The 15,133-nt window shown below is 41.5% G+C and overlaps 1 protein-coding gene across 1 annotated transcript in view; it reads left to right on the top strand.

The window, feature by feature from the left end:
• PPIL6 (peptidylprolyl isomerase like 6) overlaps nt 1-10,384 on the top strand; it is a 36,291-nt gene extending 25,907 nt beyond the window's left edge. The window contains exons 7-8 of the mRNA XM_052645999.1: nt 4,147-4,282; nt 10,273-10,384. Coding sequence (XP_052501959.1) covers nt 4,147-4,282; nt 10,273-10,384 — 248 coding nt within the window. The remainder of the gene's footprint in view (nt 1-4,146; nt 4,283-10,272) is intronic.
• Nucleotides 10,385-15,133: the final 4,749 nt, after the last annotated feature.

Raw genomic sequence — 15,133 nt, forward strand, 5'->3', positions numbered from 1 at the left:
AAATAAATATTTCAGTCCCAAAGAATGTTCTGCCCATGTTCTCTTCTAGGAGTTTTATGGTTTTAGATCTTACATTGGAGTCTTTAACCCATTTTGAGTTTATTTTTATATATAGTTTGAGGGAGTAAGGGTATATTCTAATCTCCTTGTTTTACATGTAGCTGTCCAATTTTCCCAGCACCACTTATTGAAGAGATTTTCTTCTCTCCATGGAATATTCTTGCCTTCTTTGTCATAGATTCATTGACCATGGGTTTATTGCTGGGCTCTTTATTCTGTTCCATTGATCTATCTGTTTGTTTTTGCACTTGTACCCTGGCTGTTTTCATTACTGTAGTTTTATAGTATAGTTTGAAGTTTGAGGGGGCGATACCTCCAGCTTTATTCCTTTTTTCCCAAGGTTGCTTTGGCAATTTGGGATATTTTGTGGTTCCGTAAAGTTTTTTGTCGTTCCACAGAATTTTTTCTAGTTCTGTGAAAAATGTCATAGGTATTTTGATAGGGAATGCATTAAATCTGTAGGTTGCTTTGCATCTTTCTGTCTGTTTCCTAAGGCAAAAGGAATAAAAAAGTGAAAATAAATAGCCTAATTAAACTTAAGTTTTTTTGCACAGCAGTGAAAACCATCTACAAAAATAAAGAGACAACCTACTGAATAGAACAAAATATTTGCGAATGATATGACTGACAAGGGGTTAATATCCAGAACAAGTAAACAGTTCATACAATTCAATTTCAAAACACCCCAAACAACCCTATCAAATGGGTAGAAGATCTTCATAGACATTTTTCCAAAGAAGATATGCAGATAGCCAACAGGCACAGGAACAGATGCTCTATATCACTAACCACTGCGCCTTCCCTGGTGGCTCAGAAGGCAAAGAATTTGCCCGCAGTGAAGGGAGTGGGTTCAATCCCTGGGTCAGGAAGATCCTCTGGAGAAGGGAATGGCTACCCACTCCTGTGTTCTTGCCTAGAGGATTCCATGGACAGAGGAGCCTGGCGGGCTACAGTCCATGGGGTAGAGAAATATAAATCAAAATGATTGATTCATTGAGATACCACTTCACATCAGTTCAAATGGCCATCATCAAAAAGTCTACAAATAACAAATGTTAGAGAGGGTATGGAGAAAAAAGAACACTTGCATATTGGTGGTGGGAATGCAGTTGGTATAGCCACTATGGAGAACAGTATGGAGGTTCCTTAAAAAACTAAAAATAGAACTACAACATGATCCAGCAATTTCACTCCTTGGTATATATCCAGAAAAAAAACAAAAACACTAATTCAGAAAGATACATGTACCCCAGTGTTCAAAGCAGCACTATTTATAATAGCCAAGATATGGAAGCAACCTAAGTGTCCATCAACAGATAAATGGATAAAGATGTAGTATATGCGTGTGTATATATATATATGTATGTATGTATGTATGTATGTATATACACACACAGAGATGTAGTGTATATATATGTGTATGTGTTTTTGTAGTGTATATGTGTAATATTCCATTTTGAATATTGTAACCATAAAAGTAACCACCATGGATATGGCTTGTTTTGTTGACTTAGCTTTGAAACTTGAGAATAACAGCAACTGCAGTTTAGAAAATCTTGACAGTTGATATTCATCTCTCAGCACACACTCAGTCATAAAGAAGAATGAAATGCTGTCATTTGCAGCAATGTGGATGGACCTGGAGAGTATTATGCTTAGTGAAGTCAGTCAGAGAATGACAAATACTGTATGTTACCATTTATACATGAATCTGAAAAATAATACGAACAAGTGTATATAGCAAGACAGAGAGAGACTCATGGGTATAGAAAACAAACCAGTGGCTACCAGAGCTGAGAGGGAAGCAGGGAGGGACAAGGTAGGGTATAGCATTAAGAGATACATACCACTATGTATAAAAGAAACAACAAGATATATAGCACAGGGAATTATAGCCATTTTCTTGTAATAACTTCTAGTGGAATATAATCTGTAAGAATACTGAATCACTGTGCTGCACACCTGAAACTAATATACTTTAAAATCAACTGTAATTTATTTAAAAATATAAAAAATAATTCATTTAAGCAGCAGTTTAAAAATGGTAGGTAGCACACCTGCTCGGAGAAGGCGATGGCACCTCACTCCAGTGCTCTTGCCTGGAAAATCCCATGGACAGAGGAGCCTGGTGGGCTGCAGTCCATGGGGTCGCTACGAGTCGGACATGACAGAGCGACTTCACTTTCACTTTTCACTTTCATGCACTGGAGAAGGAAATGGCAACCCACTCCAGTGTTCTTGCCTGGAGAATCCCAGGGACGGGGGAGCCTGGTGGGCTGCCGTCTGTGGGGTCGCACAGAGTCGGACACGACTGAAGTGACTTAGCAGCAGCAGCAGCAGCAGCAGCACACCTACTTTTTTGCCTTTTTTTTTTTTACTTTATTTTACAATACTGTATTGGTTTTGCCATACATTGACATGAATCCACCACACCTACATTTATATAACAATATATAATTAGTGAACATCTATTATTATTTAAAGATGCTGGTAAAATTAGAGCAGTAGGTTTAAAAAACTGATGTTGCAGGACTCAAGTCCAGTTTCCACTTGACATTACTGTCTTCAGAAAATTATATGGAAATGCCCCTAAACTGTTTGATTATTCTCTTACCAGAGAGAATGCAAGGCAATTTGCCTAAACCTGGTAAAGTAGTAGTTGCTTTCATTTTAAACATCAGAATGAGTTTTATATTAAATTCAGAAACTGATTTTCATCAGCAGTTGAATTCTGATTTCTAGTTCAAACAAAGTTACACCTTTAATGCTTTAAAAGTTCTCCCATAATCACAGAATTTTTGGTAAAAATGTTACAACTCTATAAATTTTCTTCCAACTAATTCCAGATTTTAAGAAAAATGGATCATAATATCTAAAAGCAATGACAAAAATAATTTTGTCATTGAATGAATCTTTGCTTGGGCAGATTTCTTATGCCATGCCATTTTCTGTGAAATTAATGGGTTACTCTCTATTTCATCAAAATGAATATGGAGTATCAATGTAATTATAAAGATACAATAATATTTTATTTGCATTTCATAAGATTTCAGGTCTTTATTCAGTGTGCAGTTTAACAAGCTAAAAGTAACCACCATGGGTATGGCTTAATTGTTTCGTTGACTTAGCTTTGAAACTTAGAATAGTCAGCAACTGTAGTTTAGGAAAATCTTGACAGTTAATATTCATCTCTCAATTATCCCCAGAATTTGGTATAGTTCCTGAATGAAAACTTTTACTGAATTTCTCTTCTATTACTTCCTTCTGTGTTTTTGAGTTTGGAGGCAAATCTTATTTCATGCTGGAAATGGTTCTTCCTGCAAATAGTGGTCTGATAATCACTGTATAATTTTCTTTACTTGTTAAATCTTCTGCTTAAAAAAAAATCACTTTCCACAAAATCTTGGTCAATCCATGTAAGGTCTGAGATTAAAATTTACTTAAAGACTACTAACAATGGCATAAATTATTTTCATCAATATTTAAGGCCACACATGTGCCAAGTAATGTGCTAGGTGGCCCTGGGGATAAAAGGCATGATGAGATAAAGTCCCTGCCTTCCCAAACAGGACACAACCTGTGAACAATTACAGAGTATTTTAAAGACTACAATAGAGGCCTGTGGAAGATGCTGTGAAGGGAAGGGTCTGTCCATGAAAGGTATCTCCAAGGAGGCATTTTTAATAATCACATTGGTAGTTTGAATAAAATATTACTGTCAAAACAATACAAGAATGTTTACTGACTTTAATTCCTAAAAAAGGTATGCACTTCCTTTTACATTTTTTATTTCAAGTTTTTCCTTTTACGTTATCAATTTTCTTACCACACTTGTTTTTTAAGGATGTTAATGATAAACTAAAGGTAAATGTTTAAATAGTTCTAATAAGACTTTCCAGCTTATCTTTTTTTAACAGCCCAGCTGAGTGAAAGTTATAAGAAACAAATAGAATATTTACAATTTGGAATACACTGATAAATATGATTGCGAATCCTTGTAACCAAGCATTCTGTTTGTGCTCTATATGTTACAATCAGCCAAGAAAATAAATATTTTAATGACCTACTATGTATTGTCTTTTCTAGATGAAAACTTCTCAGTTCCTCATAATAAAAGGGGAGTTCTTGGAATGGTCAACAAAGGCCGTCACAGCAATGGGTCACAATTCTATATCACACTACAGGCTGCTCCGTATCTAGATAAAAAATATGTGGCTTTTGGGTATGTGCATTTTAAGTTTGTTTATGTAATATTTATATATGTTAAAATGTGGTTCAAAAATATTTGGGTGAGCATTGTACATAGCCTACAAGTAAACTAAAAACAATTAAAAAACAAAAGTAATACAAATACTATAGACAAATATATTTAGAAATAAGTATTTCATAAGAAGCTTGCTTGGAGAAGGAAATAGCAACCCACTCCAGTATTCTTGCCTGGAAAATTCTGTGGACAGAGGAGCTTAGCAGGCTACAGTCCATGGGGTCATAAAGAGACAGACACGACTGAGCGACTGAACACACAAGAAGCTTGCTATCTATTAAAAACACAGAAACTATTTAGCCATTACAATGTTCTGTGCATCCATTCATCCATCATCCATCCTTCTGTGGATCTTTAGCCTCAAGGATATTGTCAATGAAAGTGAATAATACCATAGCTGTTAATGATGTGTATATATTTAGATGCAGAAGTGAGGCAAAGCCATTTAAGTAACTGTCCGTGAACACTGTGAAGAGAAAGATGACAGTCATCCAAGTTACAAGTAACTTTTTGTTACTGAGCAATTTAAACTGTGGAACGTGCATGCATGCTTAGTCGCTCAGTCATGTCCATCCAACTCTGAGACCCCACAAACTGTAGCCGGCCAGTGTCCTCCATTCATTGGATTCTCCAGGCAAGAACAGTGGAGTGGGTAGCCATTCACTTCTCCAGGGGATTTTCCTGACCCAGGGATTGAACCTGGGTCTCCTGCATTGCAGGTGACCCATCTGAACTTTACCATCTGAACTATAAGGGAAGCCCTTAAAATACAGAAATGTCTCAGGTAATAATTATTAGAATATTATTCAGTTCAGTTTAGTCTCTCAGTCATGTCCGACCCTTTGCGACCCCATGAATCACAGCACGCCAGGCCTCCCTGTCCATCACCAGCTCCCGGAGTTCACTCAAACTCGCGTCCATTGAGTCAGTGATGCCATCCAGCCATCTCATCCTCTGTCGTCCCCTTCTCCTGCCCCCAATCCCTCCCAGCATCAGAGTCTTTTCCAATGAGTCAACTCTTCACATGAGGTGGCCAAAGTATTGGGAGTTTCAGCTTCAGCATCAGTCCTTCCAGTGAACACCCAGGACTGATCTCCTTTAGGATGGACTGGTTGGATCTCCTTGCAGTCCAAGGGACTCTCAAGAGTCTTCTCCAACACCACAGTTCAAAAGCATCAATTCTTTGGCGCTCAGCTTTCTTCACAGTCCAACTCTCACATCCATACATGACCACAGGAAAAACCATAGCCTTGACTAGATGGACCTTTGTTGGCAAAGTAGTATCTCTGCTTTTCAACATGCTATCTAGGTTGGTCATAACTTTTCTTCCAAGGAGTAAGCGTCTCTTAATTTCATGGCTGCAGTCACCATCTGCAGTGATTTTGGAGCCCCAAAACATAAATTCTGACACTGTTTCCACTGTTTCCCCATTTATTTCCCATGAAGTGATGGGACCGGATGCCATGATCTTCGTTTTCTGAATGTTGAGCCTTAAGCCAACTTTTTCACTCTCTTCTTTCACTTTCATCAAGAGGCTTTTTAGTTCCTCCTCACTTTCTGCCATAAGGGTGGTGTTATCTGCATATCTGAGGTTATTGATATTTCTCCCGGCAATCTTGATTCCAGCTTGTGCTTCTTCCATCCCAGCGTTTCTCATGATGTACTCTGCAAAGAAGTTAAATAAGCATGGTGACAATATACAGCCTTGATGTACTCCTTTTCCTATTTGGAACCAGTCTGTTGTTCCAGGTCCAGTTCTAACTTGCTTCCTGACCTGCATATAGGTTTCTCAAGAGGCAGGTCAGGCGGTCTGGTACTCCCATCTCTGTCAGAATTTTCCAGTTTATTGTTAGCAATAAGCATATAGGCATGTGGACCTAAAATGAATGGTGATGACACTCTTCACCACTCCTGTGTTCCATATCTCTGTTTCATTACTGAAATGAATATAAGTTGAAGCTAATACTTAGTCTTTCCTGAAATGATATATAAAGTGTCAGAACGTTTCTGAATATTTAGATTATTCCAGCTACTCCATAGGGATAATTACTGACCCTTCATTACAAGGAAAACTTCCAGGACAATTTTAAGCACAATTATTCCTTCAGGGTAATGTGGATGATATTTCCAGGTTGAAAAAGCATAAAGTATATTTTCAGCCAAAGGAGATTTCTTTAAAGAGGTAATTTTAACAGCTACATAAGCTAAAATAATGCATTTTCCTCCATCTTCCCTGGCTTAATAAACTGTATTCTGATTTTGAAAATGCATTTTTCAATATGTTTTAAGTCCAAATAATTCTCACAATTTCTTAGATCTTTTAAATATCTTCCTGTCACCTTCTGGTAGTGTCACTGCCCTCAACCATATACTTAGATTCTTTATATCCTTCTGAAAAGAACCTTTCTCAAACACACACTGACCGTTTTGCAACATTTAATGCCTCTTTCACCATCTCCGCCCCTGGATGCATACCGCCTGGAGTTCAGAGTGGCATTTTAGGTCCTGCACCCTCTGGCCCCCATCTTTTTTCAGCCTTCACTGCGGCTGGCCTTCTGGCCTTTTATTCACCTAGCATTTTATTAGGCTCCCACCAAATGCTGGTCCCTGTGCTCAGTCCTGAGGAAGGAGTGGTGAGACACAATTTCTGCCTCCAGGGAGCCTATAACATGTTGGAGAACCCAACAACTGTGAGACAGTGAGCCATGAGACAGCAAGCCCTGTAAAAAGTGCACTGGGAATACAGGGGGGAGGGCAAGGCAGTAAATACCCTCCAGCTCCTTAGTAAAAGCCAGCGCAGATCCTTACAGGACGGTAGTGGAGGAGACGAGTGCTTGGTCTCCTTTTGATGGCTGCTTTTCCCATGCGATTCATCTTGGGGGAATCTCTCCCACTGAATCATTATCACCAACACACTGGCCTCAGAGAGGCAGTTGCATCGTTGTATTGCTCTAGCCTAAAGATAATCTCCTTTTTTCCCCCTGAAGCCTCCAAATAACAGCTGAGTCTGGGCTGAACTATTTAAACAAGACCTTGCAGAAGGTTAAGGGAGAAGCAGAAAAGTAATGCCATAGTAGGCAACTCGATAATCCGACAAAATAGAACCAACTCCTTCGGAGATATCCTCCTTCCCTGCTGTGGGGCTGCCTCTAGTGGGAGATGCTTTTTCTTCCCTGTCATCACGGAGCACCCCCAGCTTCATCTGAGCTTCCAGAAGCTCAGACAAGGCTGGCAAAGTCCAGAGAGATGTAGAAATTTCCTCTCCTATTTGAGACAGACCCTCCATCCAAGCCCTCGTTTCTGGAGCATTACCTTGCCTTGTCTTGAGAAGGATAACACTGGGAATGCCCTTTGGGGAGGCGGTGTCAACCCACAGCCGGTCTGGTTGATGCCCTTGCCCAGTGGTTTCATGGGGAAAGAATATAAAAATACAAGTCCATTCACACAAATGTAGAAGGGATATGTTGGGAATAGTGCTAGGGAGGAATTAATCGCCCTATAAGGGACCCCTAAAGTAGGGGGGAGTCACAGAAAGTTTCATGAGAAGGTGAAATGAGGACTGAAAGTCATAGAGACGTTAGGCAGATAGAGCACAGTGGAAATCAAAATGAGTAGAATCTGTTTTGGAAGGAGTGAAGAGCCTTTGCAGAGGGACCTGAGGAGTAAGGGGAGTATCCTATCTACCAGTCACTTCGTTGGGCTAGAGCTTAGTGCCCAGGGGAAACGGAGAGCACAGTGGCTGGAGAAGATGAGACGGCCAGGGCCCAGCTCTCAAAGGGCTGAGGGTGCCATGCTGCTGAGCATGGGCCCCCACCTGAAGGCCCTGGGAAGCCATGCAAAAATTTTAAATTAGGAGCAACATGACGAGGTTTTCGTTCTGAAAAAGGTATCTTTTTAGCAGAAGTGAGGGATTAATTAGCAAAGGATGAAAATGAAGGGAGAAAGGCCAGGTAACAAGTGATGGTAACAGCAGGCCATGAAGTTTTCTTCTAAGGCACTGGCAGTACATATGAGCAGGGGATAAATGAATACAAATTCAAGAGATATTTGGAACTTAGATTCAACAAGACTTTATGACTGTTTAGATGTTGGTGGTGAAGTTATGGGAAAATTCTAAAGCAATGATACCTAATAGAACTTTCCACAGAGATGGAAATATACTAGGATCAGTGCTGCCCAATATGATAGCCCCTGCCATATAGAGCCACTGAGCAGCTGCAATGTGGCCAGTGCAACTGAGGAACTAAATTTAATTAAATGTAATCACCACCTGTGACTAGTGGCTACCATCCTGGGCAGTGAAGAGCTGGAGGAACTCCGAGGACTCTGGAACTGGTTGGATGGTTGGTGTCATTCACTTCAGCAGAGAATACAAAAAGGAAGATATGGGAGAGAAGACCATGAATTCAAGATGGACAAGTTATGTTTCAAGTGAAGACAGCTCTATGACAGGCAGGTGGCGACTCCTCAACACCAGAAGTAAGGGATTCAAGCTGCTCCAGGGCTGGAGACGTACATTTGGAAGCTTTCAACATGGCGGCTGAGCTGCAGCCAGACCCGGAGTACCGTCCCTCCCAGAACACCCTCTGGGCCTCTGCTTGTCTTGTCACTTTCTGCCTTCCTTCAGTCTGCCAGAATCCCATTCAGGGCTTAGGTCAGAAATCCCCACCAACTACCAAAATCAAACTGCTTCCTTGTCCTCTTTGGCACAGTGTGAACAACTGGAAATAGGGACAGGGCCTCATTTATCTTGTGCCCTAACACCTGGAGAGGTGCATACAGTAGGTGCTCATTCAGTGTCTATGAAACCAATTTGGAGAATAGGCTTCGCATCCTCTTTGGACAAAGGTGAGTCTGTCCATTTCTTTCCTGCTCTCTATCCTGAGAATATACTTTTTGTCCTGCTCTGTCATGTTTTCTAACTGGGATGGAAAAAACACATCCCTCACATCAAAAGAAAAAACAGAGAGATGACTAGCATATGGTCAGCGTCAGCACTGACTGCGTCCCCTAAAGGATCGTGAAATGGAAATCATACCTCGTCAACCACTACTTCAACCCAAACCCTCGCAGGGGGCATAGTCCTATGTTTAGGGCTGGCTCTCTGGCCCCTGCTGCCTTTTGTTTTGAGTTGTGAGAACCATCCAAAGCCTAGTTCCACTCAGGGAGTTCTGGCTTGTGGCCACTGAATGAGAAGAGACTCAGACTAGCGCGGCTTTGGGCTGCCTTTAATTCACGTGTTCAGTGGATGCCGACGAGGCACCTACGCTGTGCCAGGCACTGAGTAGCACTAAGCGACAGCATGATCTCTGCCCTCAGGGAAGAATCAGAAATTAACTCAGGAAGCATAGAAATAGGTGTCAAATTTATCCCTGATCACTCCTATAAAGAAGGGGAACTTGATAGAAGTCGGGTGGGGAAGCAGGATCGTGTCTAGGAAACATTCCCCAAGGAAGTGATGACTGAGCGAGATCCGAAGGAAGCCCAGGAGGTGACCAGGCAGAGGGAGTGGGAGGCAAGAGCAAAGCAGACAGCTGTGGCAGGAAGGGCACATGGGTTGGCTGAGGTGCTGCGAGCTGGTCCAGCTGGAGTCAAGAGCAAGGGAGCATGCTGCAGGGCACCCTCAAGGGGAGAGGGGAGGTGGGTGACGGTAGAGACCTTCAGTCTTCATCCTAAGGATAATGGGAGATTATTGAAGTGGGGAGGTGAGACTACATTAGCATTCTTAAAAGATCACTCTGGCGGCAGTGAGGATAACAGACTGGAAGAGACCCGGAGCAGGTGTGGAGGAGTGTGATAGAGTACACGTATCTAGAGCAGTTTAAGATATTTATGACTGAGGTTAATTTAATTTGTAGCCTTAGCTAAGCTAGACAGGACTCAATTTAAGAACGTAAGGTATACGTGAAACTTGACAATTTTTTTCCCCATTTTTTTCTCCAATATAGGCAACTGATTGAAGGAACAGACGTTCTTCATCATCTAGAATCAGTTCCAACAGAGAATGAAAGACCAATACAAAATTGTGTAATTACTGACAGTGGAGAGCTTTATGCCTAACTTTCATATCAGTATTTTCTGACAGTTTTATTATTATATATCTGATCAGCTGTTTCTAGATTTAATTAAATGGTGCTTGATAAAATTTAATTTGAAAGCTGTTTCAGACGCTGTAGAGTAGCTCTCCAACATCCAACCCCTCCCCATTTTCCTTTCTTATCTAAAGCAAAACACAATTTTTCAGCTTCCTTTGCGTCAGGAGTAGCCATGGGATACTGTATCCACCAGTCAGACAGGAGCAGAATGCCAGTGGTCCTGCCCCTTCCCTTCTATCCAGTCTTGAATGCAGAGAGACTGGAGCCATGAAGGAAAGGCCAAGAGAACAACAAAGGTATCAGCTCCAGTTCTCCAGCTGTAAGGAACTACCTACATCTCGACTTCTTACTATAGAGACAAATAGACTACTATTGGTTGATTGGTTGATTTTGTTACTTGTAGCCAAAACCATTCTTCACTTAGCAGCAGTACTTAATGGCCTTGAATCCTAAAACATTTGTAACTTTAATGCTGCTGTTTATAATTCTATTTCTTCCATAAGAAGCTTGGTAAATCAAATATGAGAGGCACTAGAAAAAAATTCATTGTAATATTTGTTTATACATAGCATTCAGAAAAGGGTATACACTTTGGATGTTTTTATGAGTGGAAAGCTTGTCTTTGAGTCATACCAACCATGTGAAAACCAAGGGCTTGAGTTATAGTCCTTACGGTGGTGGATTCCTGAGATGCTACTGGGGTCCAGTTTTATCAGCTGCTCCTTAAGCTAAGAGGTATCAACTAGGGAACTTTTTCAACACAGGTGGCTGGAACATATCCTTGAGCATGGGACACAGATTCTTGGCATTCACCCAGCTTTCTCCCCAGAGGTTCTTACTTAGTCACCTGAGCACTGGTCACTTGGGAATCACTGCAAGATACAAGCAACAAGTTTCAGCCCCCTTCTGTAGTCAGGGCACGCTTGTCTGCGTTGGTGGTGGCCACTCTCAGTTTCCACCACTGCTGCCACACTGCTGCTCTGCCCAGAGCCACCACACTTTTCTTGCACTTAAGTGAAAGTCTTCCAAGAGCAATCTCTCGATCTTCAGGAGACAGCCCTCTAGTTGACCTGGGTTTTGTCAAAGGGAGGCAAAGGATTTAAAATTTTTTTTAGTTTGAAATGGTTATAGATTCACAGGAAATTGCAAAAATAGAGTGGTCCTGTGTACTGATCACCATTTCCCCAGAGGTCCTATCTCTATGAGTGAAAAATGCTCAGTTGTGTCCGAGTCTTTGCGACCTCATGGACTGTAGCCCACCAGGCTCCTCTGTCCATGGGATTCTCCTGGCAAGAATACTGGAGTGGATGCCATTTCCTTCTCCAGGGGATCTTCCTGACCCAGGGATTGAACCTGGGTCTCACGCATTGCAGGCAGTTTCTGTACCATCTGAGCCACGAGGGAAGCCTATTTTATACTAAAGTACAATATTAAAACCAGGCAATTGACCGTCGCAGAGTTGTCATTTTATCCTGTGCAGATCTGCATGACTGGCATCACAATCAAAACACAGAACTTTTTCGGCACCACAAAGACCTCCCTTGCCTAGCCCTACATAGTTACACTTACTCCCCTGCTTCCTGCCATCCCTAGTAATTCCTGCCAACCAGTGTCTATGTATCTGTCCATCTACGATCTCCCTCCCTCCCTCTCTTCCTTCCTAATAACAGCTTCATTGCTGCAGTGACATGGCTCCATCCTCAGGTCTGAGGCGGATGAGGAGGAAGCGTACTGCCTGTGTCATCACACCATCAGTGACCTGGGGGCTGCAGAGTATTACGAACGTGTGCTCTGGAACCAGACAGCCAAAGTCAGAGCCCTGGCTCTGCCCTTCCCTCGCTGCATGAACGTAGGCAAGAACTTCGCTGTCTTTTTTGCCTCGTCTCAAAACAGTAGTACCTACCACACAGGGCTGCTCTAAGGGTTCAGGGAATTAATACTTTGTAGACAGGATCTAGAATACGAACTGTTATGCTGTAAGTGCTCAATATATGTATGATTAATAAATTCCTGGTATATGACCTTCAGAGTGTTGTCAAGGAACTTGCATTTAAAAAAACTTCCGCAGTGACTGATTAACAGCCAGATTTGGAAAACACTGAAGAGGAGCTATCTCCTTTTCCTCTACTCTGAGGGCCTGCACCCTACCTGAGAATCCCAGCTCTTTGTATTGGGAGGGGTTCCTCCGGTCACACTGATGACACAGCAAACAAAGGGGTGCTGACCTTGCCACAGAGAGTCTCAGCAACTCCTGAAACATGTGATAAATCAAACTGACGCTTTGCAAAAATCCTGGTTAAAACACATTACAAGCATTAGTCATGTAATAAGCAGCAGCAGAACAACTCTTACTGACAGAATTAAGCATTTATCTAATATTGTTAAAGAACTGGGATATCGGCATGGACACAAGAAACTGTATTTTTAGTACAGCTGCATTGAAAAGGTAGAACTCCACTGACCATCTAAAGGGGCAAGGTCACGGTCCCTTTGTCTGCTCTCACTTCCCACTTTCAGGGTGTGTAGAAACTTTAATCACACGTCTGTATATGCAGTGGTTCTTCTTCAGTTCAGTTCAGTTCAGTTCAGTCGCTCAGTCGTGTCCGACTCTTTGTGACCCCATGAATCGCAGCACGCCAGGCCTCCCTGTCCATCACCAACTCCCAGAGTTCACTCAGACTCACGTCCGTCAAATCAGTGATGCCATCCAGCCATCTCATCCTCGGTCGTCCCCTTCTCCTCCTGCCCCCAATCCCTCCCAGCATCAGAGTCTTTTCCAATGAGTCAACTCTTCGCATGAGGTGGCCAGAGTACTGGAGTTTCAGCTTTAGCATCATTCCTTCCAAAGAAATCCCAGGGCTGATCTCCTTCAGAATGGACTGGTTGGATCTCCTTGCAGTCCACATGACTCTCAAGAGTCTCCTCCAACACCACAGTTCAAAAGCATCAATTCTTCGGCGCTCAGCCTTCTTCACAGTCCAACTCTCACATCCATACATGACCACAGGAAAAATTTAAAGGTACAAGCACTGATACTTCTGTATTAGAATATATTCTATCTTAGAATGATTTATATGTTTAACCGTAACATTTGGAGAAGCCGTTACAAAGGACACAAGCTTATCCAACTAACTCCAAATATAAGACTTTGATTTAACCAAACTGAAAGATTTTGATTTGATTAAATAGAAGGAATTCTAAATTTTTCCAAGTCCACAAATACAAGAGTAAGGGCATTCTGATGATTTATACAAAATGCTAGTTACACAACCTTGTCCTAATACCTGATATGGCAAAGGCAAGCACATACGCTGTATCTTACAGCAAGCCATGTTGATAAGCCGAGTGTGGTATCTGTTCATTTTGGAGGGGGAGATTTGAGATAAATGTTTAAAATTCTACCCAAAGAACAGGTTTTCCCCAACTCCAAACAAAGCCAGCTATTTGTTAATGAATGAATAGGCTGGCAACCTCAGGATTCCATACTCAAGAGTATTTATATTTTATACATATTTAAAATCAGGTGTGTTTGTTTTAGTCCTAGCTAGTTAGCAAAATGGTGGCCAAATCACTTAACTTTGCATTTTCTTCATTTGTTAAAAGAAGTAAAGAAGCTTGTCAGCTCCCCGCTGGCTCTAATACTGTGGTGGTTCCCTGACTAAATTTATATGATCAATAACAACACTATAATTTACTTTGGGGCTTCAATTTCATTAGTAAAATTGGGGCACATCTCATAACGGCTTGAAGATTGAACTAATTTGTGAAGACACCTCTAATGATGCTTGACATAAAGGATAAATTCAGCGAAAGTTGGTTTCCCTTCTGGAATGTCAACCCACAAAAACCAGAGAAACTGCCACTAACAGAACATTATTATCATTTCAAGAACAACAAATCCCTGTTATGCTCAGTGTTAGCTACTCTCACTAATATACTAATTTCCAATTGACTGAATTAATTCAAAGGTAAATCCTCAAAATAAAAATTAATCTCTATCAACCTGTGATGCTCTCTCCCTCATGGAAACTCACTTTTTAAACTACTATATTGCTTATAGCATCCACTACCCTTCCCAAAATGGAATCATGACTTAAACTAGCAAATCTAGTCAGTCCACATCGCCAGTAAGTTTCACACATCATACAAAATATTTGTAACAAACTCAGTAGTAACACAACATAAAGTCTGACACTTGAAAGCAGGCTTTGAAAATGTGATGAATCATAGGTTCTTCAGTGTGCCTCAAAATGCTTGAGCCTATTAAACCACAGGTTCTTGGACCTCACACCAGTTTCTGGTTCGGTGGATTTGGAGTGAGTTGGAGAATTTGCATTAACATGTTCCAGGTGATGCCGATCTGGAGACCACACCTTAAGAACCACTGGGGACTTCCCTGGTGGTACAGTGGATAAGACTCTGCCTGCCAAAGCAAGGGACACGGGTTCAATCCCTGGTCCAGGAAGATTCCGCATGGCACAGAGCAACTAAGCCCGTGCACCACGACTACTGAGCCAGCACACTTACAGCCCGTGCTCTGCATCAAGAGAAACCACTGAAATGAGAAGCCTGCACACCACAGTGTGCAGAACAACTCTTACTGACAGAATTAAGCATTTATCTAATATTGTTAAAGAACTGGGATATCGGCATGGACACAAGAAACTGTATTTTTAGTACAGCTGCATTGAAAAGGTAGAACTCCACTGACCAT

Source organism: Budorcas taxicolor, chromosome 9, assembly GCF_023091745.1.
Source record: "Budorcas taxicolor isolate Tak-1 chromosome 9, Takin1.1, whole genome shotgun sequence".
NCBI classification, from domain to species: Eukaryota; Metazoa; Chordata; class Mammalia; order Artiodactyla; family Bovidae; genus Budorcas; species Budorcas taxicolor.